Here is a 26147-nt window from a genome sequence, read left to right as displayed (position 1 = left end):
TTCATGAAGGCTTATTCATGTTCATGACAGGTGTTATGTCATGTTTATGACAGTGTCATGACAGTCTTATTCACCCCCGTTCAAATAAAGGGTTACCCAAAATACTGAAGAATAATTTTGCATTTGACAAACGTCCTTTACTTATCCCCAAAAATCCAGTTAAAGTTGCAATTTTTATATAAAAAAAGTGCTTTTTAAACATCTGCCAAAACTGTTGCTATGCTATGATATGAGACTGAAAAATCCCCCCTGTGGTCCTACTGCCATCTGCAGAAAAACAGCCAGTCGGTCAGAAACAACCAATCAGAGTCATGAGGATGGTTTCGGCGAGTGGTTCACACTCCTTTCCTGTTTTGTTCTGGGACTCTAACTGGGACACAGATCAGGTGAAATGTCATTCTCAACTCCCACTTCCAAACTAACATGATTTTACCCCACTGGTGAATCAATGAGACATGAGAACCTGCCTCGAGGCTGACTGGATCCAGGTGCAGACTGGGAAAACTGCTTCAAATAAGGCACGATTTGTTGAGAAATCTTTAGATCCCACCTTCTTTACGTTCCCACTAAGTTGTGTTTTCACATGTCAGAATTAAAACTTCCCCAGCTCAGTTAGTAAATGATGACGAACTAAAGCTTACAGTTAACATGGAGGGAGTATCGGTGATTGAACTAATTAGAAATGTTTCGGAGACAAAGATAAAAAACGAAGTCAGATTATTTTGGGTGTCACAGTGTCCCATTCAATCTGGAATATGCGGTGGTGAAGTTCAGGGGTCCACAAAGGACACTGCAATGTAGCGGACCCCCGCAGTGGTGGGCAGGCCTTCGTGGTAGTGAGTGAGGCGGCCGGGGTGCATGAGGGCCCAGCCTTTCCGGGGGGCCTGGATGGAGCAGTCGTATCGGAGGAAGCGGCATCCACCACCCTGCATCCATAAAACAACACTTTACAGCTTTCACTCTAAACACATCTCAAACACATCTCGACTGAAGGTCGACTCATCTTTGAATTCAAGCAAAAATAACAACAAACAAAAAACACACAACACAGTCTCTAAAGATACAAAAAAAATATCTTAAAAAGCTTTGGCCTCATGTCAGCAACACGTTTCAAGAGGAAAACCAGGTTTCCATTAGGTCACTGATGGGCGTCATCAGTAAGAAATTAAATGTTTCTGACTGGAGTTTGGCAAAAAAAAAAAAAACGATTCAGTTTTTGAATAATATTTCTTTCCAGTTTGAAAGAAACACCTTTAAAGCTGAAGTTGAGATTTAAAGCCAAAATGACATTTTCTATTGCATCTGAAGGATGCAGAAAGCCGTCAAAGCAGCTCCACACCTTTTTTAAGATGAAAATAATTTATCAATCTGGAAAGACGTCAAAGTTTAAAAGCCAATATAATCAGTCACTTACATGTGATTTCATCCTTTTATCTCGTTGTCAGGAGCTAAGACTACTGTACCTCCTAACTGTATTCATCACGTGTGTGAACGCTCCAGACGTTTACTGGAGCGTAAACGTCCAGCTTTCACTGTCGGTCAGCATTGTTGCTCCAAAATCTGTGAGGTGCAGAGCAGAGGGGCCGCTGTCTGCTTACCTGGTAGTCAATGCCGACTTGGTTGAGTGCAATGTTTATAGTGAATGTGGAGGCGTCATGATGCGGCCGCAGATACGGCTGCTCGTCTGGCTTGTATCTAACTACGAAGGCCAAGTCAAACTGAGCCTGCAAACACACAGACACGCAGCAGATATAAAAACCTAAAACAAAACTAAGAACTGGAACCTCATTGACTCAATCACTTTAGTTTCCGTTACTTTATTTTAGCACTTATTTTAGACATAACTGTGTCGATGTTGAATTGACTTGTTGCTGAAATTTATTATAAATATAACAGCCAATAAACTTGCCTTACGTTGCTTTAAGGCAGATGCAGAAAATCTCCATGAATTTGTTTAATTTGAAAGCTAGTCTGTAGTTTGGTCACAGGGTGGCGCTACAGGACAGTGCAAAGTGCAAAATCCCAGCCTGTTTCCTGTACTCTTTTAAAGCTGTCTTCAATATTAGCACGTGAAACTATTAACTAGTTTCACTAACTAGTTATTAGTTAGCAAATGCAGAATTATGCTGTGGCAGCGGATCATTTAGGGTTCAGAGGTCTCACCTTGGTGTAGTACCCAGGGAACATTTTCTCTGTTATGGGTGCAACAAACTCCAGCAAGAACTTTTGCCATTCCTTTTCATAGTTGACCTGGTTCATGTGGATGTCGATGGTGGGGACGTTCTCATAGCCCCCCTGGATTCTGGTATCCTGGGAAACAAACCAATCCAAATGTATCACTGAGGGACGGCAGAGAAAACACTCATGACACAAGCAGCTACGTCCGCTCTGAGCCTCACTGATCCCTCGCAAGGTGAGGGATGGACACGTCCATGCAACAGCTTACCATGTTTCCCCCTCCTGACCACTTGCCAAAGTGTTCCATTTCTTCAACGAGATGGTCGCAGGCCACATCATTGAACAATGGGAACCAGTAAACGTCTGGACACGGCTAGAGAGAACACAGAACCGATCAACCCCAGGTTAGAGAGTCATTTCAGTTTGGTGGGTTCTCTCTGGAATCTGGCTTCATGCTGCTTCTCACATTTTCAATCAGTTTGTCCTTAATCATGCGGGTGTAATTCTCGTGGATGTAACGTTCCTGCCAGTCCTGAAACACACACAGACAGACCACACTCGCATCAGTTCAACACTATCCATCCGTCCATCTATCAATCCGTCCGTCCGTCCTTACCAGAGGATTTTCAAAGATCTGCCACAGATCATTGTGAAGATGTTCTGTCTTGTACTTCTCTGTCGACAGAATGCGGCCAAATGTGTGTAAGTTGTTTACGTACATGAAGACACCCTGGCAAAAGGACAAGACAGAGTCGCAGGTTTAAGGCTACGGAGAAACTTTTCATAATAATGTTTAACAAAACCTCTGAATCAGAGTCTCATTGTGAATCTCTGCTGTCCTGAAGACCTTGCTGCGAACGTTGTGGCAGAAAGCCATGTCAGGGTCTAAGCTCTCCGAGGTAAACAGCTGGTAGTCCTTCAGCTCTGCCTGCAGCAGGCTCGCCTTCACCAAGTAGACGCTGGAAATGTACGGCACATTCCACAAACCCCTGCAAAAGAATTTCAAAGCAAACATGAGGATCCGACATCAGGAAGAGACTGTGACAGAACGCTGCAGATTCTAAAGGAACAAGGCTTTTACAAAAGGCTTTTTAGTATTATTGTCCCTCTTCACTGATTCTAGAATCGTTGCAACATGTTGGAATAGCTTTTTGTATAATATGATTTCTTTTAGTTTATTTGGACAATTATTCCTCTGGTTTTGGATTCTGTGCCGCTGGAAGAATTTGTGCTCTTGTATTTTTACGGTTATGTTTTTACAAGTAGGTGCAGCTGGTTAGCTTCTCAAAAAATAAAATATTTTCAATTGAACTGAAATGTTTTTTTAATTCTTCAGTAAAAACTGTCCGTTTCCTGGTCTGATCCAGAAACAGGTTCTGTTTCGTCTGGATCTACAGCTGGCTTCAACTTTGACCTTTTCTCTCATCACGACTTTTCCCTCCAACATAGCTGTTTTTTTTAATCACCACTTTAGAACTTTCCAGTGGTTGGTCCGATCTAAGTAAACATAATTTCCTATCAAATTATTGATCATCAGTCTACCCGGTAACATAGCATTCAAGTCCTTGGGGGACACCAGCAGACTCACACTCTCCGCCCTTGGACGATGTCCACGTAGTCCTCAGAACGGGCATAGTAGCCGTCCACGCTGAGCGCCCCCCAGAAGTTGCTCCACAGTCGGCCCACTCTAGTTATCATGGGCGCCACGATGGGCCTGGGGCACCGGGGGACAAGCAGTAAATAAACCATTACACTTTGTGCAACAAAAATCAAATCTGATCTTTAATTTTATTTTTATTTTTTTTATGTACTTACAGGTTTTGCTTAATCAAGATTTTCAATGTGTTCTCGTTCTTCAGGACCACCTCAATGTCCAAGTTGAAGAAATAATCACACTCCTTGTCTTTCCGGCACATGTCACTGCAAGACAAAGCAGAGGTGCTAGGGTTGTTAACCCTTTACAGGTTTTTAACTTTTCAACCACAATGAAGTTTTCTGCACCATCATCTGTAAAATGGAGTAAACAGCTCAGGCAAAGCCAGGGCACCGGAACAGCCGGCATCAGAGCTGCTCAGATTTATTGAGACCACAGATCTAACAGGTTGGTTCAGGGGTGTCCAAACGTTTTGTCGTGAGTATTTGCAGGCCACATATTTGTTAAACTTTTCTTGTAACCCCTCAACAATAAACTGAGGATTTGCTCTCTTTTTTCCAAGAATTGAGTATTTTAAATCAACAAGTAGATTTTTTTGTAGCAAGGGTTGTGTAAATCAGTGTAGATCCAAAGCTCACTGCACCTTTGCCTCATTAGATGTCGAGTTTGAATTCATCTGGCCTCAAACTGAAAAACTATTCAGTAATTGAAGAAAAGATCCAAAGAGGTAAAAACTTTTTTTTATTTTTTTTGATCAGGCTGTGTGTATAAAGCTGCTTAATACTCTTCAAACTATAACATGTGTAACGAAATTTAAACGGGGCCTGTTGGAACCCAGCGTTCTGATGCTAAATGTTAGCATCAATGCTAATCTTAGCTAAACTTTACTAAACAGCATGTGGAGAATCACAAGCATGATGACTAACATGGACTTACTCCATTCAGTATGTTAAAATTAGTGTGTAAGCTAAAATTTGCCAAAATGCTCATTTTTATCATAAATGCTGTCAGTAGCATGTGGGGTATCACTAGCAATGTTCTCTTGCATTGACTTCCTCCATTTAGTATAACAGCTAATAGATAAATAATAGCTAAAATGCTCATTCTGGAGAAAAGGCTAATGCCTACTGGGGGGCAGTAAAATGCTAATATTTTTGCAGCAGTATGGGACTCATCCTTTCTTGTTTTTATTTTCACTCCTTGTTGAATGAAAGTAACTTTTAGACTAATCCAATTTGCATGTTAGCAAATTGAATTAGTGGGGCTTCTCTATCGACACAGGATCACCTTTCTATGCTGCCGTAGTGGTTGCCATGACACTGGAAGTCATGAAAAAAATATTTTGAGCATAAACTGAAACTCACAAGGCCATGTCACGAGCATCTGCTCCGTCCATCTCCTCCTCGGGCCGGATGGATTTTACATCCAGATACAGACTCCCGTGATTCTGCAGGAAGGAGCTGACCTGCTGCTCATGATGAGGCTCCTGCAAGAACAAAAGATTTAATGAGTTTCTTATGTCCATCTGTTCTCTGTAGACAAAGCAGGACAGACAGGATCGTTCATGTTCGCAATGTGGCAGCTTTAGAACTGCTGGATGTGGATTTACACCAGGACTACTGCAATTGTTTCTTCCTGTTAAATACAGTATTGACACACAAAAATAATAATGTTCTGATTCTCTTCACAGTGGTTCCTTCCACAGAAACACTTTCATGACTGAGAGAGCGTTAGAAATAAAAAGAGAAACAATGACCCGTGGAGCTACTGTTTCAGTTCAGTCTGGCAACCAAGCCAAAAAAACTCTACGGTCGCCTTTAACCCAAACTTCAGAACCCTTCACTACTGAAACATGCTTACCTGTAGGAGTCTTAGTCCTCAGTGAACCAGCTGGTCTACAGGCTGTCGGTCTTTAGGTTCCCTTTTTACAGTAGTTATAATCACCAAAACTATTTCTATTTGCTAAATGCCGCAATAGCAAGAGAAACAAAATGTCTGAAATTTATTTATTAGTCTTCAAAATCGTAAGTTTTCTAACTAAACATAAACAAGGGATGTATGGCCTGATTTAACTTCAGACAGTGAGTTAAAAGTTGGATCTGCCTAGGATGTGACTCTAAATCCAGGTCTCCACAGGATAATAACAATACATTGACCATTTTATGCTATTTTGTTCTCAACGCATTCCACTATGTAATAAATAAAGATTTGCAACTGAAATATTTTTTTTCAATGTGATCTAGGATGTGTTATTTTTTGAGAAGTGCACATCAGGGGTCACCTGGTTGGAAATGAAGAGCTTGAGTCTGTTCTTCGGGTACTGGAGCTTCAGGAGACGTTCGAAGAAGACGGACACAAATGGCGTTGGCTGCTGAATGAAGATCCCGATCACCACCAGAGGGTACTCACTTTCCTGTAGAAAACAACAACGGACTTCGTCCGACTACTGTTTTGCGCAGACTTAAATGTATTTCATGGAAAACCTGGTTGGAAAAGCCGTGGCTGGTCGGTCGAGAAGTGAGCTGACCTTCAGGGATGAGAGTGAGCGCAGGTTCTCGAGGCAAACGGTGCAACCGGTCTCAAACGTCCACGAGTTGGGGACGTAGTTACCCAGGTAGTTCATCTGGAGCTGGAAAAAAAACGTGTTCCTGTTGGTCATCACAGCACACCTAGGAGTCCACTTTTCTCAACCCGATACAGATGTCTGTTCAGTGTCAGAAAAACAGCCCTGTCTCTTTTTTTTAAAACAGAAATAAATGTACTTAATTACAAATTTATTTGATAACTCTGCACCAGCACAGCACAGTTAAATACACCGATAGCCTCACAAGCTAGATCAACATGTAAAAACAAATACAACTTTAATTTGTCCAGTCGGTGCAACTCGGAGCCGATGTAATTTAAACAACAAAGGAGCTGAAGCTGACAAAAGCAGTAAGTTGATCAAACACGTAAAAAATGAAACGCAACAAACTTTTTGTCAAATGGTTCAGACAGTGCAATTAGTAATTCTAAATATACTGTAAAATAAATAGCTCAGAGCATTGAATTTGCTTTGTGCTGAAAAGATTTGCCCATATGGATCGGGCAAACCCATCTGGAATGTTTTTTGTTTTTTTTCCAATACCAGAACCAATGCATGTATTAATATTGAATCTGTGCATCTCTAGTCACAACTTAAAAAAATATTTTACAGGTTAAACCTTTTCTGCCAACAGAATGCTGCCCAAGTACTCGATGTAGCTGCTTTGTAGCTCACAGTCGTGGTGAAACATTAGCAGCTTTTCATTCCTTTTCTCTGTCTGCAGTACCTTAGTTGGTCCGTTCCCATGGAGGATGACGGGCAGGGTGTCATATTGGACATTTCTGGCCCGAACTCGACCGTCTTCAAACTTCAGCACCACCTCATCTGGAAGCACAAACATAAATAGAACTGACCAGGCACAACATTATGACCGACCTGCAGCTCTGTACAGCTGAACCCACATGAAGTTCTTCATGTTTGAGCTCATTTGTTGGATCCAAACAAGTTCACAGGGCGTGGTATGTTTACGGCACATTTAAAGGCAGCAACAGCTAACCAACATGATAAACTACCATAAAACTCTAAAATACAGACATGTTAAAATAACTAAAATAAACTCAGCCAATACAGATATGTTCAGGCAATATGTATGTATTTTTTCTAAACAGAGATTTAAGGTGTTGAGGTGTTAAGATCTAGAAAAAATATATTTAGTTTTACTTCCTCTGATGTACAAAACTGTTAGCTGGAAAACTAATACGTTTCACTAAAGGTAAAAACACAAATAGTTATCTATTCCAGGAAGGATATTGATGGCTCCTAACAGAGTAGCAAATATAACAGGGTGGGCTTTCCGGCCCACTGAAGTGTCAGAGTGATGTGTGGCCACTAAGTTAAACGGTGAAAATCTGGTTGAGGTGTTAAAACACTCACCAAGAGCTCCATGAAGGTTCTGGAACAACCTGCACTTGGTGTCCAGGGTGATGTTTAAGGCCTTCTGAAAATACATTTAGAAACAGCCGAGTGAGTTAAAATTACTAGTTGATTGTTTACATTTTCAGCTCATTCGTGTTTGCATGTAAATATTTATTCGTGTGTTCTTGTCCTGCACGGTTGAAGTGTGGCTGAAAAGGGAAAAGTTGTGCCACCGGAAGCTTTTTAACATGAAACACGTGCAGGACATGAGGAGTCTCATTAGTTGTGGCTGAGTGCTTTGATTAAAGGGGCTTGTTTGTGTAATTGCAGTGACACATGTCTTACCCTTCTAGGTGGATCTATGTAAACCTTAGTGAAGAAGAGCTGGTCGCTGTCGCTGTCTGCTCCCGTCCAGTTAGCGACCATCTCTCTGATGTTGGGAATGTAGCCCATGAAACCTGGGAACCAAATAAAGTCAACAAAACACCGCCTGACTTCAGTCACAACTCCATGGAGGTGTGGGTGCGTGTGTGTCGGTTCCACGTCGGCGGTACTAATGAGGGCTTCCAGGCACAGATTTACAGGCTCCATAGTCAGCAATTCACCAGCCTGTAAAATCTATGAACAGCCACGTCAGCAGCTTCTGTGCACACAGAACACCACTCGGAGACAGAAAGATTAAGTCGAGAACGCCGAACTGAATATTTCAAAGAGAGCGACGAACGACAACAACAGGTGATGGTTTTCTACAGCAGCAGACGGCAACAGAAGTTGAACATTTTTCAACGTTCTCGTGTTGCACCATTAGCCCGAGTGTGCACATCAAACTTTCATAAATTATGCTGCTCACTTGGCTGCAGGAGGACAAGTGACTGCTGCCTCATCGCACACGGTCCGTGTGATGTTATTGTTATAGAGACATTTCTAAATGAATGTTTCAGTCAAAATGACTTCCTTTATGCAGGAAAATTAAATCGCTGAAAACTGATAATCTTCAGACATGTTTGGTTTGAGACAATAAAACATTTTCTTAAACATTTTTTGAAAGCGTGCTGGTTTTTGATATGGGCCATATGGGCAGTTCTCCAGGGCAGCATAAGAACGTGGTGGGGCGTCCGAGAATTAGAAAATAAAACGTATCTTATCTGTCAGTTGTCCCCTGCACAAGTTTGCTGCTACTTGTATGTGTGTGAAGTGGAGTAAGTTTCCCTTAGTCGCTGTTGAGTGATGGGAAGTTACATCACCTGCTTTCAGATAATTTCTTACTGGTTGGAGTGTGGCGAGTGTGCACGACTCCGTGCATATTTATATTTCAAGCTTACAAAGTTAGGCATGGTGATTAAATGTGATTAATCACAGAACCAGAGTGTGATTAATCTGATTATCTGATCGATTGACAGCACTACTTAATTTGTTACATGTAATCAAATTAAGTTTGTCAAACTTAATCTTTTTACATTTGTTTAGCATGACGACTTAATAGACTTAATACATTTACTGAGATAAACTGTTGTCATTTTTCAGTGTAGCAGATAACACAGTCTGAGAAAATAATCCATGTTTAGCTGATTTAAAGAATTAAATGTTATTTTGTCCACCTATCGTAGCTGCAAGCAAGAGACACGTGATCGGCCCTGGGCGACCCACCTCCTGAACCCAGAAACCTGTTGCCCTCCCTGACATGGGGGTACTTGTCCTCCAGATGTCTGTCTGGCCAGATGAGGCTCTCCGAGGAGAACACCACCTTGTGTTTGGCCTGCTGGAACTTCCTGAGAAGCTCTTTAGGACCCGAGGCGAAAACCACGTCGTAGCTGTGCCAACAAGGGAGAGAAAAAAGGAAACATTCACAGCTCGAATCTGGCTCCGCTGTGTGAAAAAAAAAAAAAGAAAAGGCTGAGAAGAGCGCTATAAAAGTGAGGAGTTAAGGTGCCAGTGGTTTTCATTCAAAAACGCTGGTTTTTGAATGGATTTTGCTTTTTTTTTTCCCCTATTGCTGTCTCAGAGACGTAGTTTACGCGTAAGAATCCCATTTTCAGTCAATGTTTCTTTTAAAAGGATAGTTTGGGATTTCCAGCGTTTTGACCACATCTGAATGCGGTCAAATGAACCTATTAACTATAAGACACTTTGGCTATAATACACTATCAAAACGTACAGAAAATGATAACCATCGCAATAAAACTAAACACTGTAAATTTTACATGTCCAGGACTCTTTCAACCTCTGACTCCTTTCTGTTTTCCTTCAAAGCAGCCAGATGGTTTACAACTGTAATTAAGCTTTTTAAATGTCTTTAGCTGGACTTTTCCTGAAGCTGACCATCTTCAGAGAAAGGTTTTTCTCATTTTTATCGCCCTTCACTTAGATCTATGAAAGATTCTGCTGTAAAAGCAAAAGGGAAAGAATAGACAAACCAGCAGGGAGGTGGATGCAGGTTAAATGTGAGCGTCAGTCCCACCTGTCGATAAAGAGGATGACCTGGTCCTCGGACTTCATCTCCGCCACAGCAGCTTTCAACAAGCGAACCTTCTGACCTCCTCCTGGAGCCGACATGTAATCACCTCCACTCCACTTCTCGCCTTGGCCGAGCACCTGGGAAAACAACACAAAATAGTTACAATTAGGGTTTTCTTTATTTTATCTAAAGAAATAGATTAGCTGTGTCTTACTTTTACAGTGTAGTTGAAGTGCTTAGCCGACCTCAGGAAACGCCTGAAGCCATCTGTCTCTTTGGTTGCAACAGTCAAAACTAAAAGTTTATCTGGAAGAAAAAATTGTGAGACGGAAGAGTGGTCAAACGGTTTGCTTCATCCACTACAACATATATATTTTCGGTTCTAGAAAAAAAAGTGTACATAAACATATAAACTTGTTTGTTTCAACTTTGAAATGTTGCTTGGTTGTAAATTATAGGTTTTCCTTCACAGAGTAACTGGCCTGCTCACGACAGACAAAGTAAGAAAGTGTTGAGTGAAATGACGCTGGGCACAAGAGTCATTTAGCTCTGCTTTTCTTTGGCAGAGAACCAGAGGAAAACACAAACCAAACTTACAGAAAAGAAGCAATTAAGTCTTGAACTGTTTTCATGTCAGCACAAAAAAAACAAACAAAAATGTCTATTTAATGGTTCATTATTTAATTGTTGTAGCAATGGTTCTAAATAGTTAGTTGGAAACCTTTAAATTGTATCACATTAAATTGAGCAGTAGACTTAAGAATCCATGAAAGACTTGCCAAATCTTCTGACAATGCCAGACAAATTATTCTGCTATTGACGTTTATCTCTCTGAGTGAACTGTGTGTAACCCAGTGGAACAGTAGACGAAGTCCTGCGTATCAGCAGGAGATTGAGGACCAACTGTCTTGTAACCCTGCTGTCACGGTTCAAATTTCAGAACTGCTTCCTAAATTTGGGATTTTTTTTCCCGATACGCATGTCTTCCAGTGCGTACTGATCCACATATATATCACTTCCTGTGTGATTAAGTGTATAAAGCATGTAGTCTTTGTTTTCCAGAGCTGTGTACTCTGGGCTGTAAGAAGGTGTGTGTGTAAACTACTTTGGTGGAAATAATAAACTTGCAGAAACAATTTGTCTCTCCACTGTTTTCTTTGGTTTAGGACTCATGTTAAAAATCCTACAAAAGCATGTGCCACCATCAACTGAAGATTCGTAATGCTAACAAACAATATGAGCCATTTAGCCTCAATTGTTAGCAAACTAAAAAAAAGCAACAGTTGTTAGGAGCTGTCTCAAAGGCCACAACAATCAGTAAAACACAACATTTATAGGAGTTTTGAAAGATGAAAATAAAAAGATAAAGTTAAAATCAAAGCATGGTTTAGACCATGCATACAGCATGTATGTGCGTGGTTTAGACCTGTATGCACAGACCATGCTGTGCATGCAGCATGGTCTGAACCATGCTGCTTTTAGATGTGTTCCTTGTCCAACAGTTCTCCAGTCCTGCTAATGACTATGTTACTCATGTGTGCTAAAATAGAGACACATCTAAACATTGCAGGACATCGACTACAACTCCTCTAAAAACTCTCAGAACTGTATATTTTACTCAAATAAACTGAATTCAAAACATTTACAAATGTAACAGAAAATGTTGACCAATCTATTTTTAAAAGTATTTTTATTCTTTTATCACTTGCTTCTAAATAAAAAAAAATATGTTTGTCTGGATAAAGATAACAGGTGTTGCACTGACATAGCAGGAGCACTTAAGAAGCGCATTTAACAAGAATGTTTAACTGTAACATCTGAACTTTGTATAAAGTCAGTGTGATAGGGTTCTCTCTGAAACTGATTCAATTAGCTGAGAACTATTTCTCATGGTCTCTTTGTTTCTTTAGCATCACTTCTACATAGTTCAAGTTTTGATAATAAACGACCATAATTCTATTAGACGTTGTGAGTGTTTGATGATGTAGAGAAGGAGCTGCGGGAGCCGGAGACTATGTTTAACCAGAGCCCTCGGTCCTCTGCGGAATCCCGTCCACGTCAGCGACATGGAAGAGCTTCTCATGGTGCCGAAGTTAGCCTCTGCAGGACCATTTCTGTTAGGGAGCCTCAACTTCACAGAACTATTCATAGTTTAAAATACTGGAAACTAAACTGGATTAGTAAATATTTTACAACTGCGTTTTGGGAAAAATAAAATAAAATAAAACAACTTCCTCCATTCTATTATAATCAATTCTGGGTTTGGCAAGTAGGCTCCTGTCTTCAGCAAAACACTATACAATGTGGTCTTTATCCGCAAAACATTGCAACTCTCGTTTTTTTTTAAACAAATAAATTATTCACAAATATCTGATTTTGCAGTCAATGTAAACTAGGTCAAGTTTAAACCTGTGAAGGTTGACTCACTAAAATCAGTTAAATAGTTCTTTATTACGTGTGAATCGGAAGTTAACTTCAGGACTGATTCTGAGCTGAAAGAAAATATATATTTATCACAAACTACACTATAAACAGATTGAAAAGTTTTTATTAAAGTCCCCAGATAAAGTAGGTTAGCATGAATAGTGATAATAATTTGGAATGAGGAAGTCCCAAAACTGAAAACCGTAACGACTAAAACAGATTTTTCTAACCGAGCTGACATTACTGCGTTGTCGTGTTTTAACTGCAGCGAATCTGCTGGAACGTTCTCTAAGCGAACCGATATAACCTCAACTACCAGAACACAGAGCGAGTTTAACTTCACCCGGAGCCACAGAGGCTGATGAGGAGAACCAGACACCGCGCTGATAGACTGAGAGTAGCCGCAGTCTGAGCGACATAACCCGGTGGGAATGTGAGCGGGGGCTCAGGCGGAATGCTCCACTTACCCTCCGGGATACGCTGATCTTCACAGTTCACCAGCGAGGAAAATGCACATAAACACATCCATGAAAGGATGGGAAAACATAAGCGTTTCATGTTAACCAGAGTTTACAAAAATATGTAGCAGAATCCCAAAGTGTGCGAGGGTTTCCTGTGTGCTGCCTCGTCCCGGACCGAGAGCCTCACTGACTGTACACCCTACTGGGCTGCCTGGACGCTTCTACCACCCCCGTGTGCCTCTTCCCACCATTCCACTCTTCTTGTCTTTGCAACCAACGGTCACTTCACATCCGTGAAAAAATATTATAAAACGTTCAAAGTCTTGTTGTTGTGGCGTTTTTGAAATGGACACTTCTAGGTCATGGTGTAAATGAACCACCCTCTCCATGAGTGGGTGGGATAAAAACTTTTGGGAATGGAGGATATTATCCTCTTGTCTGGGGGACATGATTCCTTGCACGTAGACTTCCCCTCATACGACACTGTCCTAAAGGCTGAGTGAACGCCTCATTGTTTTTATACTGCGCTGAGGCAGAGTTTGCAGGGAAAATTGGTCTTGAATTACAATAAAACGACCTAATTTACCCATTGACTACTTTTTCAGCACTTTTGCTCATTCACCTTGATGCCATGACCACCACTTCTTCATAAAAGGTTCAAAATATCAGATTAGACAAGTGAAGGACTACACAGTCAGGTACATGTAAACACAATTTCAAGGGATTTTAGAGATTACAACTGTTGTGGCCAAAACAAAAATAAGTAGAGTCACACTTACAAAATAATCGTCATTGGGATGGTCCAATACCTCAAAGTCACTGCTTCTACACAGTCATAACATCAGAAATGATCCAAGCAAAAGTAGGTTGACCTCTCCACAACAATAAAAGGTCACAGGTACAAGACAGAAGCTCTTCATAAATGCCAGTTCATCTAATATTTTACAGATTATCACAACTTTAAAGAATGGATCAAAACTGGATGAAGCTGTTTGCTTTTATTAAACTACAACTTATACTTTTTTCACTTGAAATGTAACAAAATCCTGAAGTTTTGAAACTAGCTCTCCGCCATCTTCATTTGTTTTCTCTGCCATAAAACATCGCAAATTATATAAATACACAAAAATACACAATGGTAAGGTAATTTCCAACTCCTCCTCAGCTCTTACTAGAGGTCAACAGAGTGCCCACCCTGCCTACTAAATACTGTACCAGTATTTTGGTAAAGCAACTATGAATGTGGCAACCCACCAAAGCTAAAACCGTGCTCCTGAAACAATGCTAATCACGCAACTTCATTCTACAAAAGCTAGTAAAGGGCACCACCTAAAGAGGTAGGTGGTTTACGAGTGGTGGTGTACAGGGAATTTTCTTTGTACTTGATGATTACCAGAGCAGACAAAAACACACACTGTATCCTCTAAACAACCATGGATCAATAACTTTTTGTTAATAATAACTGGGTAATTTGACCAACCAAACTCAGTTGGACTACATCATCTAATTAGTAAACACTGTGGTGGAAAATTTCCTTTGAATATTAATCTCTCTGAGCGAACTGTGTGTAACCGAGTGGAACAGAAGTCCTGAATATCAGCAGGAGATCTTGTAACCCTGCTGTCACTGTTCAGATTTCAGAAGTGCTTCCCATATTTGGGCTTGTTTTTCCTGATATGCATGTCTTCCAGTGCGTTCTGATCTAGATAGATATCAATTCTGGTGCAATTAAGTGTATTTTTTAAAAAAAAGCATGTAGTCTTTGTTTTCCAGAGCTGTGTACTCTGGGCTGTAAGAAGCTGTGTGTGTAAACTATTTTGCTGGAAATGATATATTTGCAAAGACAGTTTGTCTGTTCATTGTTTTCTTTGGTTTAGAACTCATGTTAAAAATTCTACAAAAAAAGCATGTGCCACCGTCAACCGATGACTCGTAATGCTAAAAGACAATATGAACCATTTAACATGAATTGTTAGCATACCAAAAAACCAACAAGTGCCCAATTGTTAGGAGCTGTCTCAAAGCCTACAACAAACAGTAAAACACAACATTTATAGGAGTTTTGAAAGATGAATATAAAAAGATAAAATTAAAATCAAAGCAACATTATGCTCTTATCTCTTTTTTTATTTTTGGAAATTCGAGGAACCATCAGTAAGCAGTCTAAGAGTGGAGATATTTAAAGTATGTTCCTCCAAAGCCACTGTCTTGCATCTTTTAGACATCAGGATCAAATGATTAGGTCATTTACAGAATTCTTTAGTATATTAGTCATTTTTACACATCAAAATCGGTCCGATGACTAAAACTGGACCAACATTAACAACCGATATTTATTTCCATCTTTTTGCAATTTGTTTGTTTGGGTGCTGGAGGGTATAGGAGGTTATGTTATTTGTTTGATTCTGTGACAATAATATTGATGCAGCACAAGACTGGGGGGGGAGTTTAACTGAAGTAGAGAAGTAGTGGTGAACTCAGCGGTGTGGTGGTTTTTTTTTAAGTTGTTCATTCAAAATAACAAATTCAGACAGAAGAAACATTTCCAAATCTATCTGTTTATTTCTAAATATATTAAAGCTTTTGAACTCAGTACTTTACAAGTAACGTCTGACGTATTGAAAAGTAAGTCAGATATTGTCTGCACTGTGTTAGAAGAACACAGGCAGTGCCAGTAGATACTGTATGTTTACTGATTGGATTGGCAGCCTCAACCAAAAGAAAAGAACCTGAACTTAGAGCAATAAAGCCTGTGTTCATACAAGAAGTCTAATTTCAACAGAATGCTGTACTATTTTTACTCAAAAAGTTACTGAAGTGAATTCATGTAGTTGCTGCCCACCTCCATGTATTGGTCAGGATAATTTAACTAAAACATAATTTAAACTGTGAAAAGAAGATCCGAGATAATGCGAATGTATTTTTCTTAGTATGAGACAAAATATCCCGCATCATGATTTTAAAGGAATATTCTAATCTCATCTGAAGAACTGCGTTGTTCTCAGTGCCTGAAGATCGAGGCGGTACTACACTAAAAAGATCACCACAGGAAAGGGAAAAAGAAGAGACCATCGAAATATTTAAAAGACAAAAAATTAGCTAGTGTGTGTGCGTGTGTAGTTATTTCAGGTTATTAAAGATATAGGATAAAATGAATTTCTGGATTACACCTCCGTCCAGTTGATGGCGGTAGTACACTAAGTCTGTAAACTGCCAGTAAACACCATAAAAGAAGAAGTAAAAGAAGAGACCACCGGAAGTGTCAGCCGTTGGAGTCTACTACAACGTCAGGTTATTCCTTTTCGGGTTGATTAACAAATGCAACTAAAATATTTTGGACGTGATATTTTGATGAGCTTCATGCTTACTTGGTGAAGAATGTCAGACTTAAAAAGATGCGAGAAAGAAATGTTCCACTGAGTTGGTTCTCAGCGCTAGCTACTTAGCTAAGCTATCCTCCCCGGTGGAACCTGACAACTAAACTGAACGGGACACTTTCAGTTTACCTTCAGCTGAGGAAACTGAACCTTGAAGTTAATGCGGCTCCTTAGACTCATCTCTGCCTATCGGAACTTGAGCCAACACCATAAATGTAGCTTCCTGAACAGAATCCGACACCTGAAATGAATGCAAGACTTTAAAGTGACCCGTAAGCACTCGGGGTGTTGTGTTGACACGCAGACTCGCATCTGGGCTTCCGTTGTTTGAACAGAAAATGTGGCTGCAGCAGAGACTGAAGGGGCTACCGGGCTTGTTGTCGAGTAGCTGGGCGCGAAGGGTCCTCATCGGGACGCTCCTCTTCCTCATCTTCTACTGGTTCCTGGGGGCAGAGCGCAGGTGGACGTTCCTGGGCGGTTCGGCTGTGCCCGGAGGCGCGGCGGGGGAGTGCCTCCAGAGTGAGATCCACAAGTGGAAATCCACAGCGGAAAGGGGAGAGGGGATCTACAGCACCCCCTCTGAGCCCCTGGACACGCCTTTCGTGTCGGGGAACGGCCATATTCTCATCGATGTGGGCGCCAACAAGTTGTGGGTGGCTTCGTCTTCACAGCCGGGCTCAGCCCCGGTTCACCAAACCGAACACTCTCCGAGGGTCAACGTCCGCCTTGTGGGGGGACTGGCCGAGGCTGAAGCCAAGTTCCTGGGGTACCGGAAGGGAGCAGTGCTCTCGGTCCGGTGCGCCTCGCCGGCCGCGGTGCAGTCCGCCCGGGACTGTGTGTCCATCCGAGAGGAGTTCATCGCCCACCGGAGCCGACCCAACGTGTACCTGCAACGAATCCACATCAACAACCCCTCAGATCGGGTCGCTAACGTGGACATATCACCCGGCAGCCAGCCAGGATCGAGGAGCAGGTTTTCCTCCAGCGTGGACACGCTCGGCGACAGAGAGGTGGAGCTGTCCTCCGGGACGGTGCAGGTGGAGAACAGCCAGGTCGTGCTGCTGGTGGTGGTCACCAGAAAGCTGAAGAACAGGATCCAGGTCGCTGCAAAATCCGAGTACTCGGACAACATCCTGTCTGTGGTCTGGACCTCAGAGCCCATCGAGTCCTCGAAGGTGGAGGCGGCCTTCAGCAGCCTCAGAGATGGCGCCAAGAAGGAGATGGAGGAGCTTCTGAGGGCTGACGTGAAGGAGCTGGTTCAGAAACACCAGCAGGCCTGGATGGACCTCTTTAGCTCAGGTAAGCAGCTCACTGACTCTGTGTTTTTACAGTTCTGAGCCAAACATCAGTCAGATCTGTGCTAAACTGTCAGCCCATCACTCAATCCTTTATGCCTTCCTTCCAAGCTGCCTGAAGTTCTTAAAGGAGCTCATGCTATGTACATTTGAGACGCATAGTGCCATTTTATAGCACAATCAAGTATGAGTGCACCGATTACAGTTTTCTGGCTGATCAGTGATCTTTACAAAGCCTGACCTGCCATACAAATATTTTTGTCTGAAATGTTGCTATAGATAGAAAGAAAGTCCCTGAGTTGGCAAGGCCATTGTTAACTGCAGACATGACCTGGTGTGTGGGCCTGGCAGTCAAGCCTGTCTCACAGCAGAACAATAGAGGACAGTGGTTGATTTTGAGACCTTTGCTCAGATAGATAAGATAGGTGCATAAGAACACATTTAAGTATCGGCCAATCACCGATCTCTGACAATTAAGGCCAGTTGATCAGTGCACTCCTCAGGGCTTCCCCCAGAGAACTTGCTAAGTTTGGTGATTGGGGTACCAGGGTGGTCCACCAGCAGCCCATCTTGTTTTTTGTATTGAAAAATGTTACGTTGACAGGAATTGTAAAAACATTACTGGTTAACTATACTACTGTGAGACATTGTTGACAATGCTTAAACACACAAATGGTTTTAAAATCAACAAACCAAAAAAAACAACAAAAAAAAACTAGTTAAACAAATATAACATTTTTGTACATCTGTTAGATCTCAAATAGGTAATGAGCCTGTGAAACAAAAAACATGATGTAAGGCTGATCACAAAATTAGAGAAAACCCAAGGCATACAGGAACTAAGCAGCTGCTGCAAAACTGCAACAAAAACGCGTTTTTTCGAATTACACTATTCACATGATCAACAGCATGATCAAGGTTGCCACTGGCAAAAATGATGAAAACAATAACGACAGGAAACGGCATGAGAATGATGGGTTTTTTTGGGGGGAGGGGGGAGTTTCCCCAGACAACGTGCAGCTGGCTCCACCAGAGCTATCACAGTTCATACAGTTCATAAAAAGTTGTGTGTTTAATCCATGTCTGTTCTGTAAAATCGCTGACAACAGTTTGCCCAAAACACCAGCCTCTGAAGGCTAATGGATGATCAGTGCCATTGGCACGGCTGAATTATGAGTATAATCTCATGTAACGGTTTAGAACCGACACTGACATATTTTTTTAATGACTTATCGCATGAACAAGTATATTCATATGTGATTTTAATTCAACTTATTTAATGGAAACACAGCAAATGTGAAATTGTGGGGTTTTTTTTGACATAAGCAGAATATCGACAAACATTTGCCCACATTAGGAACGGAAACCCAGCTACTGACCAGATGAAATTCTGTCTGTTGAATTCAGGTATCGAAATGAGAAAGATCACGGACTCCCACACGCCGTCCAGCCGCACCGTGAACAACACCCTCTACTACATCCTGTCCTCCTCCACGGCGCCTCTGCTCGACCAGCGGCCGAGCGCGGAGGAGCGTGCGCGCCTCGTGTCCAGCCTCAACTACGCCGACCACTGCTTCAGCGGCCACGCCACCATGCACGCCGAGAACCTGTGGCCTGAACGCGTGAGCAACACGGCTCAGATCCTGCAGCTGGTCACGCTGTGGACCCTCACCCTGCAGAAGAGGGGCTGCAAGGTGCTGGTTGCCGCCGGCGCCCACGGGGCCATGCAGGGCATGGTGCTCAGCTTTGGCGGCCTCCAGTTCACAGAGAACCACCTTCAGTTCCAGGCCGACCCGGACGTGCTGCACAACAGCTACGCCCTGCGAGGGATCCACTACAACCAGGACCTGATCAACCTGGCCGTGTTGCTGGACGGCGAGGGGAAGCCCTTCCTGCACCTGTCGGTGCGGCAGCAGGAGGCGGCAGTCAAGCTGTACGCCTGCGAGGCCGGCTGCCTCAACGAGCCTGTCGAGCTCACCTCCGAGGTCAAAGGCCACACGTTCCCCGTCATGGTGACCCAGCCCATCACGCCACTGCTCTACATCTCCACCGACCTGCGCCACCTGCAGGACCTGCGCCACACGCTGCACCTCAAGGCCATCCTGGCTCACGAGGAGCACATGGCGAACAGATACCCCGGCCTGCCCTTTCTGTTCTGGTTCAGTGTGGCATCGCTCATCACCCTGTTCCACCTCTTCCTGTTTAAACTCATCTACAACGAGTACTGCGGCCCCGGCGCCAAGCCTTTCTTCAGGAGCAAGGTATAAACGGCGCTGACAAAAGCTGGCTTCCCTCTGATCTGCTCTCTTGTTTGTGTCCAGCGTGTCTTCTCTCTGCTCACTCTCTCTGTGGGGCTCTTGGTCTGAAATGAGGTTCTGTGAGTGAACACCAGAGTGGGCAGCCATAGCCTTAAACACTTTCCTCCCTCCGTCCCCCCCCTCTGTTGAGAGATGATTGGTCAGCGTTGGCTCTGGGTGGAAGGACTTGGTGCTCTGCAGCTGCAAACAATGAAACGATCCAAGCTGAAATCCTTTTTCTAAGATCGGCAACACGTCTGGCTTCCAGCATCTCGTTAGCACACTTCCTGCTCTCTTCACGTCCGCCGTGGATTGGAAGGAAACGTTGGTCGCTGTGGAAGGACGACAAGCACAAGAAATCTTTTCCTTTGCCAATATTTTGCTGTTCATCTCTGCCAGTTTGGGTTTGTTGGAAGAGGTGTTACGTTTTTTATGAAGATCATCATCTGATGGTTTTTCAAAGTAAATAAGAACATCCAGAAGTTTCTGCTCTTTTCTTCCCAGCAGTCAGACGTTCTTTTAATGTTTTAAAGAGGTCCTCATTTGCAGTTCTCCAGACTTTCTGAAGCAACACGTCAGGGGGAGGTTTTTCTTTTCTAAGAACTCCTAGTTCAAATTTTTACATCCCCGTTGTCTAGGATATTCAGACATGTTGAACGACTGGACTGAAAATGTTGGAAAACAGCAGTAAAGTTGCTAGAGAACCTTTAAAACTATTGATCCAGACCAGTTCAAGAGATCACTAGAACGTCTGAGTGCTTGGATGGACTGGATCAGATTCCCCATTGCTGCAGATCTGTCTGTCATAGAAACCTGTAGCCTCATGTTGAACAACAGCCAAGTCTTCACCTTATGCATAAATGGTGTAATGTAGTCAGTAGGAGGCGCTGTGGGCATGTTGACAAGTGTTGGTGATAAACCCAGAGAAATGAAATGACACTAGACCAGGTTGGGGTTCGGTTATCATCTTTAACTGGGCTGATTGGTTCCTGTCCCTGTGCCAGAATCAGCTGATCACTTCTGTAATCCAGTATGGAGTACTACTCTGGTGAGTCCTGTCCAAGTCTTTGTGAAAAGTACAAATATACTTCACATATCCAGACACCTAAAACCTTGTTGGTACCACGGAGTGTTGGGGCCAGAGTAAGAGATTTTATTTATTTTTAAAATTACAATAAAGTCATAATATGCAACATTACCAGATAAAAGTAAAAAAAAAAAAAAGTTGTTTTAGTGAGAAAAAAGCTTTGATAACTATTATGATCTAACGTGACCAGCTCAGCAAGTCCCCGATTCTTTCTTCAAAATATACTTTGTTGTTTGCAGAATCGCTTCAAAGTCTTAAAGCTGCTGATAATAATTTAACTTTGATGTGTTAAAAGATTAAGCATTTCTTTATTTGTAAAACTAATACTGAAGTATAACTTCACATGTTGCTCAACATTCCCCATTTTATCTTTTGATTATTTTTCTTGGAGAAATTCTCATAAAATGACTGCTTCATTCTCCTACCATACAACCATATTCTGGTCATACTATTACTTTATTCTTGCATTGTCATGACTTAATTGTCATATGACTTTTTGTAATACGACATTCTTGAAGTGAAAAAGCATTCTTGGCCTGGCCCTAATACTCCATTGTGTGTTGGAAATTTATTATCTTTATTACAGCTAAATATAGTTTTTCAAGAACTATATTGATTGTCTTAATGGAGACAGATCTGTTGCACACTTCTTATCTAGACTCAAATGCCACACACACACACACACACACACACACACACACACCGTTGATGCTCAGTGTGATCAGCGAGCCACTCAGTGTAACTCCTTGCGATCTGATGAATCTGTGTGACGCTGTGATCAGGGATCAGAACCTGGTGCTCAGGAAGTCATCTGGAGGAACATCCTCAGAGAGGATTCTGGGATTCATAAGAAGGCAGGTTGAGGTCGACATGATGGAGCCCTTCACAGCTGTTTGTTTCCTCTCTGAGGAGGGTTTAGACCTGCATAGACGCCTCTGGCTCGGTGCAGGCGTCAGTTGCCGTTTCCAGCTGTTGTGCTGGGAGGACCTGCCGCACTCTTGAGACAGGCCAGTCTCTGAATGCATGAACTGCTCCGTCTCTCTGCTTGGACTCTTTCTGCTCTCTTTTTTTTTCTGCCTTTTTCATAATGTTTTATATTGAATCACATGATTAAATTAACAACAAACCTGTGGCTTTGGTTCTTTACTGCCCACACCCCCTCTTCCTCCTCCTCCTGCCTTGCTGTCTGTGTCTAGTCAGGGGTGGGGGCAGCCAGTTTCTGCCATGCCTCACCTGTTCTAACGCTCCGCTCTGACTCCACCAGGTCTCCAGCAAAAGGGAAGACGACTGCTGCGACTCCTCGGAGGTCGCTTAAGCGTAGCTTCAGCGCGGGTTTGCTGCTGCTACTGTTGTTGTGGACATATTGACATGGTGGGTGGCTTGTTTGCTGTTCGCTCTGATTCTAAAATCTCTGACCTCCAACTCAGAGGTCAGAGGAGTTTTATGGAAAATAACATCCAACATGGTGGAATATTGCTCAGAAATCAGCTGTTAACCCAAACCCACAGGGCTGGATTTGGCAATAACGCTCTTAAAAATCATTTGTTTTACTCTGCATGAGTAAATGTACTGAAATTTTGTTTTTTAAAAAAAATCACAACTTATAAGTTAGAACTGTATATGAAACCGGTCTTTTGTAGAAGATTCTCTAGATTAAACCTTTAAAAAAAAAAAGATGCTGACCATTTCCAGGTTCATCTGAACCAGTCCTGATTGGTTCAGACATGGTGGTGTGAGCCACCAGGTCAAACAGGAAGAGCTGAATATAAGCCAGGCGATCCGGGTGGAAAGCAGCAGTTTCGGCCTTCTGTTCACCTTTCACCCATTTCATTAGAACCTGTAAAATCACTGCAGCATGCAAAGGTTTCCATCCACCATTTACTTCTTTTAAACCTGGCTTCGGTGTGATAAGGAGGCATGTTTTCTAATGGCGTTGTGCAGAAAAAAAATATTTAAAAACCAAGTTATCTTTCTGGTTTTAATATATCAAAGAAATATCAGAGTAAATAGTTTGATGCTGGTGGTAACAAAGTGCCTAACTATGATTTTAAATTAATTTTTTGTCAAGTTGGTACATGTTGATTATCGTTTTTTTTTTTTTTTTTCTGTGTAAAACACTAAAGACACGACAAAGGACTGTTAATCAGAGGTAGGGAGGGCTGGACCAGGCATGCCTGTGTGGAGGATTAAAAAGGACAAAATTAATACATTGTCGTTAAATAAATTCACCACAAAATAAATACTTAATCAGATGTTTAAATATGCCATTAAATAATTTAAATGCACACTTGAGATAGTTAATCAAATGTATGTTTATTTATTTCACAGTTCCTATTTTTGAAGCATACCAGTGAAACAATCTGACAAATTCGCCTATCAATCAAGAGGCAGGGCTAACACCGATCTATTTAACTCCACTAGTGTGATTGGATGTTCGGCATTTGACCAATTCTTTGACTTTACCCTCCACATAGTCTGGATGCTAATTATGTAATCTCTCCATCTCGCAGAAAAGCTCCTGAAAATTCTCCTTTAGAAAGGCTACCATGATTTTCAAAGAATCAGGCTAAACTAGTGGAGTACAAGTTGGCCCCTCTGATTTTGATATGCGAGTTTGACTGATTAAAATTATTTAATTAATTATCTCCATTGACTGCTATAAGTTTGACTTTTTTATTTTTTTTTACCGTCCATGTGTATGAGGGTACTATGGGCTGATTAGACAGCAGAAGCATAAATTAGTGAAAATTGTTCTGAAACATTTGGGCCCCACTTGGGGTCTGCTGGTCAGATATTTATTCACAGCCAGTCCCAGTATTGGTCTTTTAGAACTAAAATCTTCTGCAGAGGAGGGTCTGGGTTTTTCTTTAGAGCTTTAACAGTTTACCCATTCAATGCTTTGCTAATTGTTCACAGGGAAACTGAACAATTCTGCTAATAAAGCATTCACATGGTGACTTGTGATAAATGAAATAAACAGTGTTAATGTCGGTCTGCATCGGGGTCTTTGCAAACATTGACCCCAGTAAAGGAGTCGTCTGTCCACCTACTAGGAAAATAGTTTATTTCCATCTCGATAAAGTTTTATTCTTTTTAAATTAGCTTTGAGTCAAAGTTTGTAGTTCTGGCTTCAAAACAACATAGTTGTAGGTTTGTCCACCTTATGACCATTTTTCCCTCCAAAACGGTTTGGTGCAGCATCTAACAATACCATCCAATCTGCCACTGCCAATACAGATTGGCAGTGGCAATATCTTGTAAAGATATGCATCTTTACAAGATGCATATTGTAAACATGCATCTTTACAATATGCATGTTATGATAATGACCAACTTGTGACATAACATTCAGGCCTACTGTGAAACTACACAACAGCAGAAGTCGTCCCTAGAGTCACTAAGATTTCACCAGAGAGAGAAAAAGTGAAAATCTGGCTCAGAGAAAATCTAAAGAACTGAGACTGTGGTGAGTTCTAGACAAATTCTGGCCGTAGTTCTGTGACTGAACTGAAACATGGCGTGTAGTGACAGCTTCAAGCAGGACTCTGTGACGAAGAATCCCAAGCAGACTGTTGGAGTCGATGAACACGACTCCTTCCTTTGGTTGACTGGCAGCCACTGTTTAGCTTCTCATGCTAATGAAGTCCATCCTCTGATGGCTCGTGTTTAGCCTTTTCAATCAGTTTTCTTTTTTCTTGTAACCTGAAGCATGTAACCTTTCTCCAGTTCACCATCTTTACTTCTCATTTTCAGTATCTCTCATAACATCTAACCAACATCAGCTTTAACAAGTCATGTTCTGCCTGGTTTTTCAAGCTTTACTCGAGCTCTGGAGGTTTTTCTCAAAGTGTCGCTCAGGTTTCCTGACCCCTAGTCTGGATTTAAGCCCCAACATCAGACTCGCTTAGGAACTGGACCCTGATGGACAGCTTCCCCGCTGTATTTGGGAAATGATTATTCTGGGAATGCAGGGTGCATTGAATCTTCTTTGGGCTTTTCCCCCTTCCAGACAGAACATTAAAACTGATTTCTTTGTTCACATGTAAATTCCACTTGGCTTCACGCTGATTTTTAGGTCCTTTTCCCTCGGTTTTCACTTGCCAGGTGATTTATATTTGTTCTGTTTCTCTTTATGGGTTATTTTTTATTTTATTTCTTTAATGTAAACTACTGAATATGTCTGAATGAAGAAATAAGTTAATTTATTGAACATTTGCAATAATCCCAATGCTTTGTACTTGAAGTCTTTGTGCTTAAAGTTTGATTTGGGTTTATTTTGGGGAGAATAAATCACTTATTAAAATGTGGCATTGTGTTGTCACTTTCTTAAAGATTCTGTAGCACAGCGTTTAATCTTCTGCTGACGGGAACCATCAGACAAAAAAGTTAAGGGTAAAATGTCCACAATGTAAAAAGAAGCAGCAGGAGGAGCAAGAGGACTCTTTAATAAATCATTAATATGAATCTGTGAAAACAGTCATTTAGGTTCAAAAAGCTCCTACTAACCACAGGCTAGAACTAGTGTTTATTTTCTGTCAAAATGTTCGGGTTGGTGTTTCTTATAGATTCAGCTACAAAAATCTGAATAATCTTTTGGCATGGGGGGGAAAAAAATCTGCCAGCGAAACTAGTACTTAAGTAGTTATTCATTTCAGATGGGCTTCCGTATCTTTCTGAAAAGTTGCAAGTTAATTTAGTCTTATTTCAAGTGTGCTAAGATAATTATCCAGAGTTCCTCTAGATATTCAAACTCCAAATATTCACCGCCATTAAGATAAAAACAGTAAGTCAGACGTAAAGAACAGATCTATTGACTTTATTAAAGTGTGTTTTGTGTGTAAGTCCGGAGAACATGTCCAAGGACTGACACACAGTCTACTCTAGAGGAGAGCGTCACCATTCGCATCTAGCAGTTTGTCAGCAGAGCATCTCTGGCTTCAGTTCCACATGACTTTGGTAAAGGCTTGATGACGGAACAG

At 41.7% G+C, this 26147-nt stretch overlaps 2 protein-coding genes across 2 annotated transcripts; one reads left to right on the top strand and one right to left on the bottom strand.

Annotated features, from left to right (window-relative positions):
* Positions 1–6: 6 nt before the first annotated feature.
* On the bottom strand, positions 7–13488 carry plod1a (procollagen-lysine, 2-oxoglutarate 5-dioxygenase 1a). The gene is made up of 19 exons (XM_007575449.2): positions 13119–13488; positions 10442–10533; positions 10231–10364; positions 9420–9583; positions 8118–8230; positions 7791–7854; positions 7144–7241; positions 6360–6461; positions 6114–6245; positions 5197–5318; positions 3994–4098; positions 3767–3892; positions 3026–3167; positions 2795–2908; positions 2645–2710; positions 2447–2551; positions 2164–2310; positions 1599–1724; positions 7–926 (listed from the first exon to the last, which is right to left on the bottom strand). The coding sequence occupies exons 1-19, from the start codon at positions 13207–13209 to the stop codon at positions 771–773; spliced, it is 2199 nt and encodes a 732-aa protein (XP_007575511.1). The 5' UTR covers positions 13210–13488; the 3' UTR covers positions 7–770.
* Positions 13489–16332: 2844 nt separating this feature from the next.
* Positions 16333–25466, top strand: kiaa2013 (KIAA2013 ortholog). The gene is made up of 3 exons (XM_007575445.2): positions 16333–17788; positions 19192–20045; positions 22433–25466. The coding sequence occupies exons 1-3, from the start codon at positions 16828–16830 to the stop codon at positions 22481–22483; spliced, it is 1866 nt and encodes a 621-aa protein (XP_007575507.1). The 5' UTR covers positions 16333–16827; the 3' UTR covers positions 22484–25466.
* The last annotated feature ends 681 nt before the right edge of the window (positions 25467–26147 follow it).

The sequence above is a fragment of the Poecilia formosa genome, unplaced genomic scaffold (assembly GCF_000485575.1).
Source record: "Poecilia formosa unplaced genomic scaffold, Poecilia_formosa-5.1.2 Scaffold377, whole genome shotgun sequence".
In the NCBI taxonomy this organism is placed as follows: Eukaryota; Metazoa; Chordata; class Actinopteri; order Cyprinodontiformes; family Poeciliidae; genus Poecilia; species Poecilia formosa.
This window is presented reverse-complemented; position numbering and strand designations above follow the sequence as displayed.

What these genes read in the sequence shown, in the direction of transcription:
- plod1a (XM_007575449.2), bottom strand. Translation starts at nt 13,209, where the DNA reads ATGAAACGCTTATGTTTTCCCATCCTTTCATGGATGTGTTTATGTGCA. An exon ending in GATGCTCGTGACATGGCCTT is followed by an intron (nt 4,099 to 5,196) that starts GTGAGTTTCAGT and finishes TTTGTCTTGCAG; the next exon opens with TGACATGTGCCGGAAAGACA. An exon ending in GCCACAACGTTCGCAGCAAG is followed by an intron (nt 2,909 to 3,025) that starts GTCTTCAGGACA and finishes TCCTTTTGCCAG; the next exon opens with GGTGTCTTCATGTACGTAAA.
- kiaa2013 (XM_007575445.2), top strand. Translation starts at nt 16,828, where the DNA reads ATGTGGCTGCAGCAGAGACTGAAGGGGCTACCGGGCTTGTTGTCGAGT. An exon ending in GATGGACCTCTTTAGCTCAG is followed by an intron (nt 17,789 to 19,191) that starts GTAAGCAGCTCA and finishes TGTTGAATTCAG; the next exon opens with GTATCGAAATGAGAAAGATC. An exon ending in AGCCTTTCTTCAGGAGCAAG is followed by an intron (nt 20,046 to 22,432) that starts GTATAAACGGCG and finishes TGACTCCACCAG; the next exon opens with GTCTCCAGCAAAAGGGAAGA.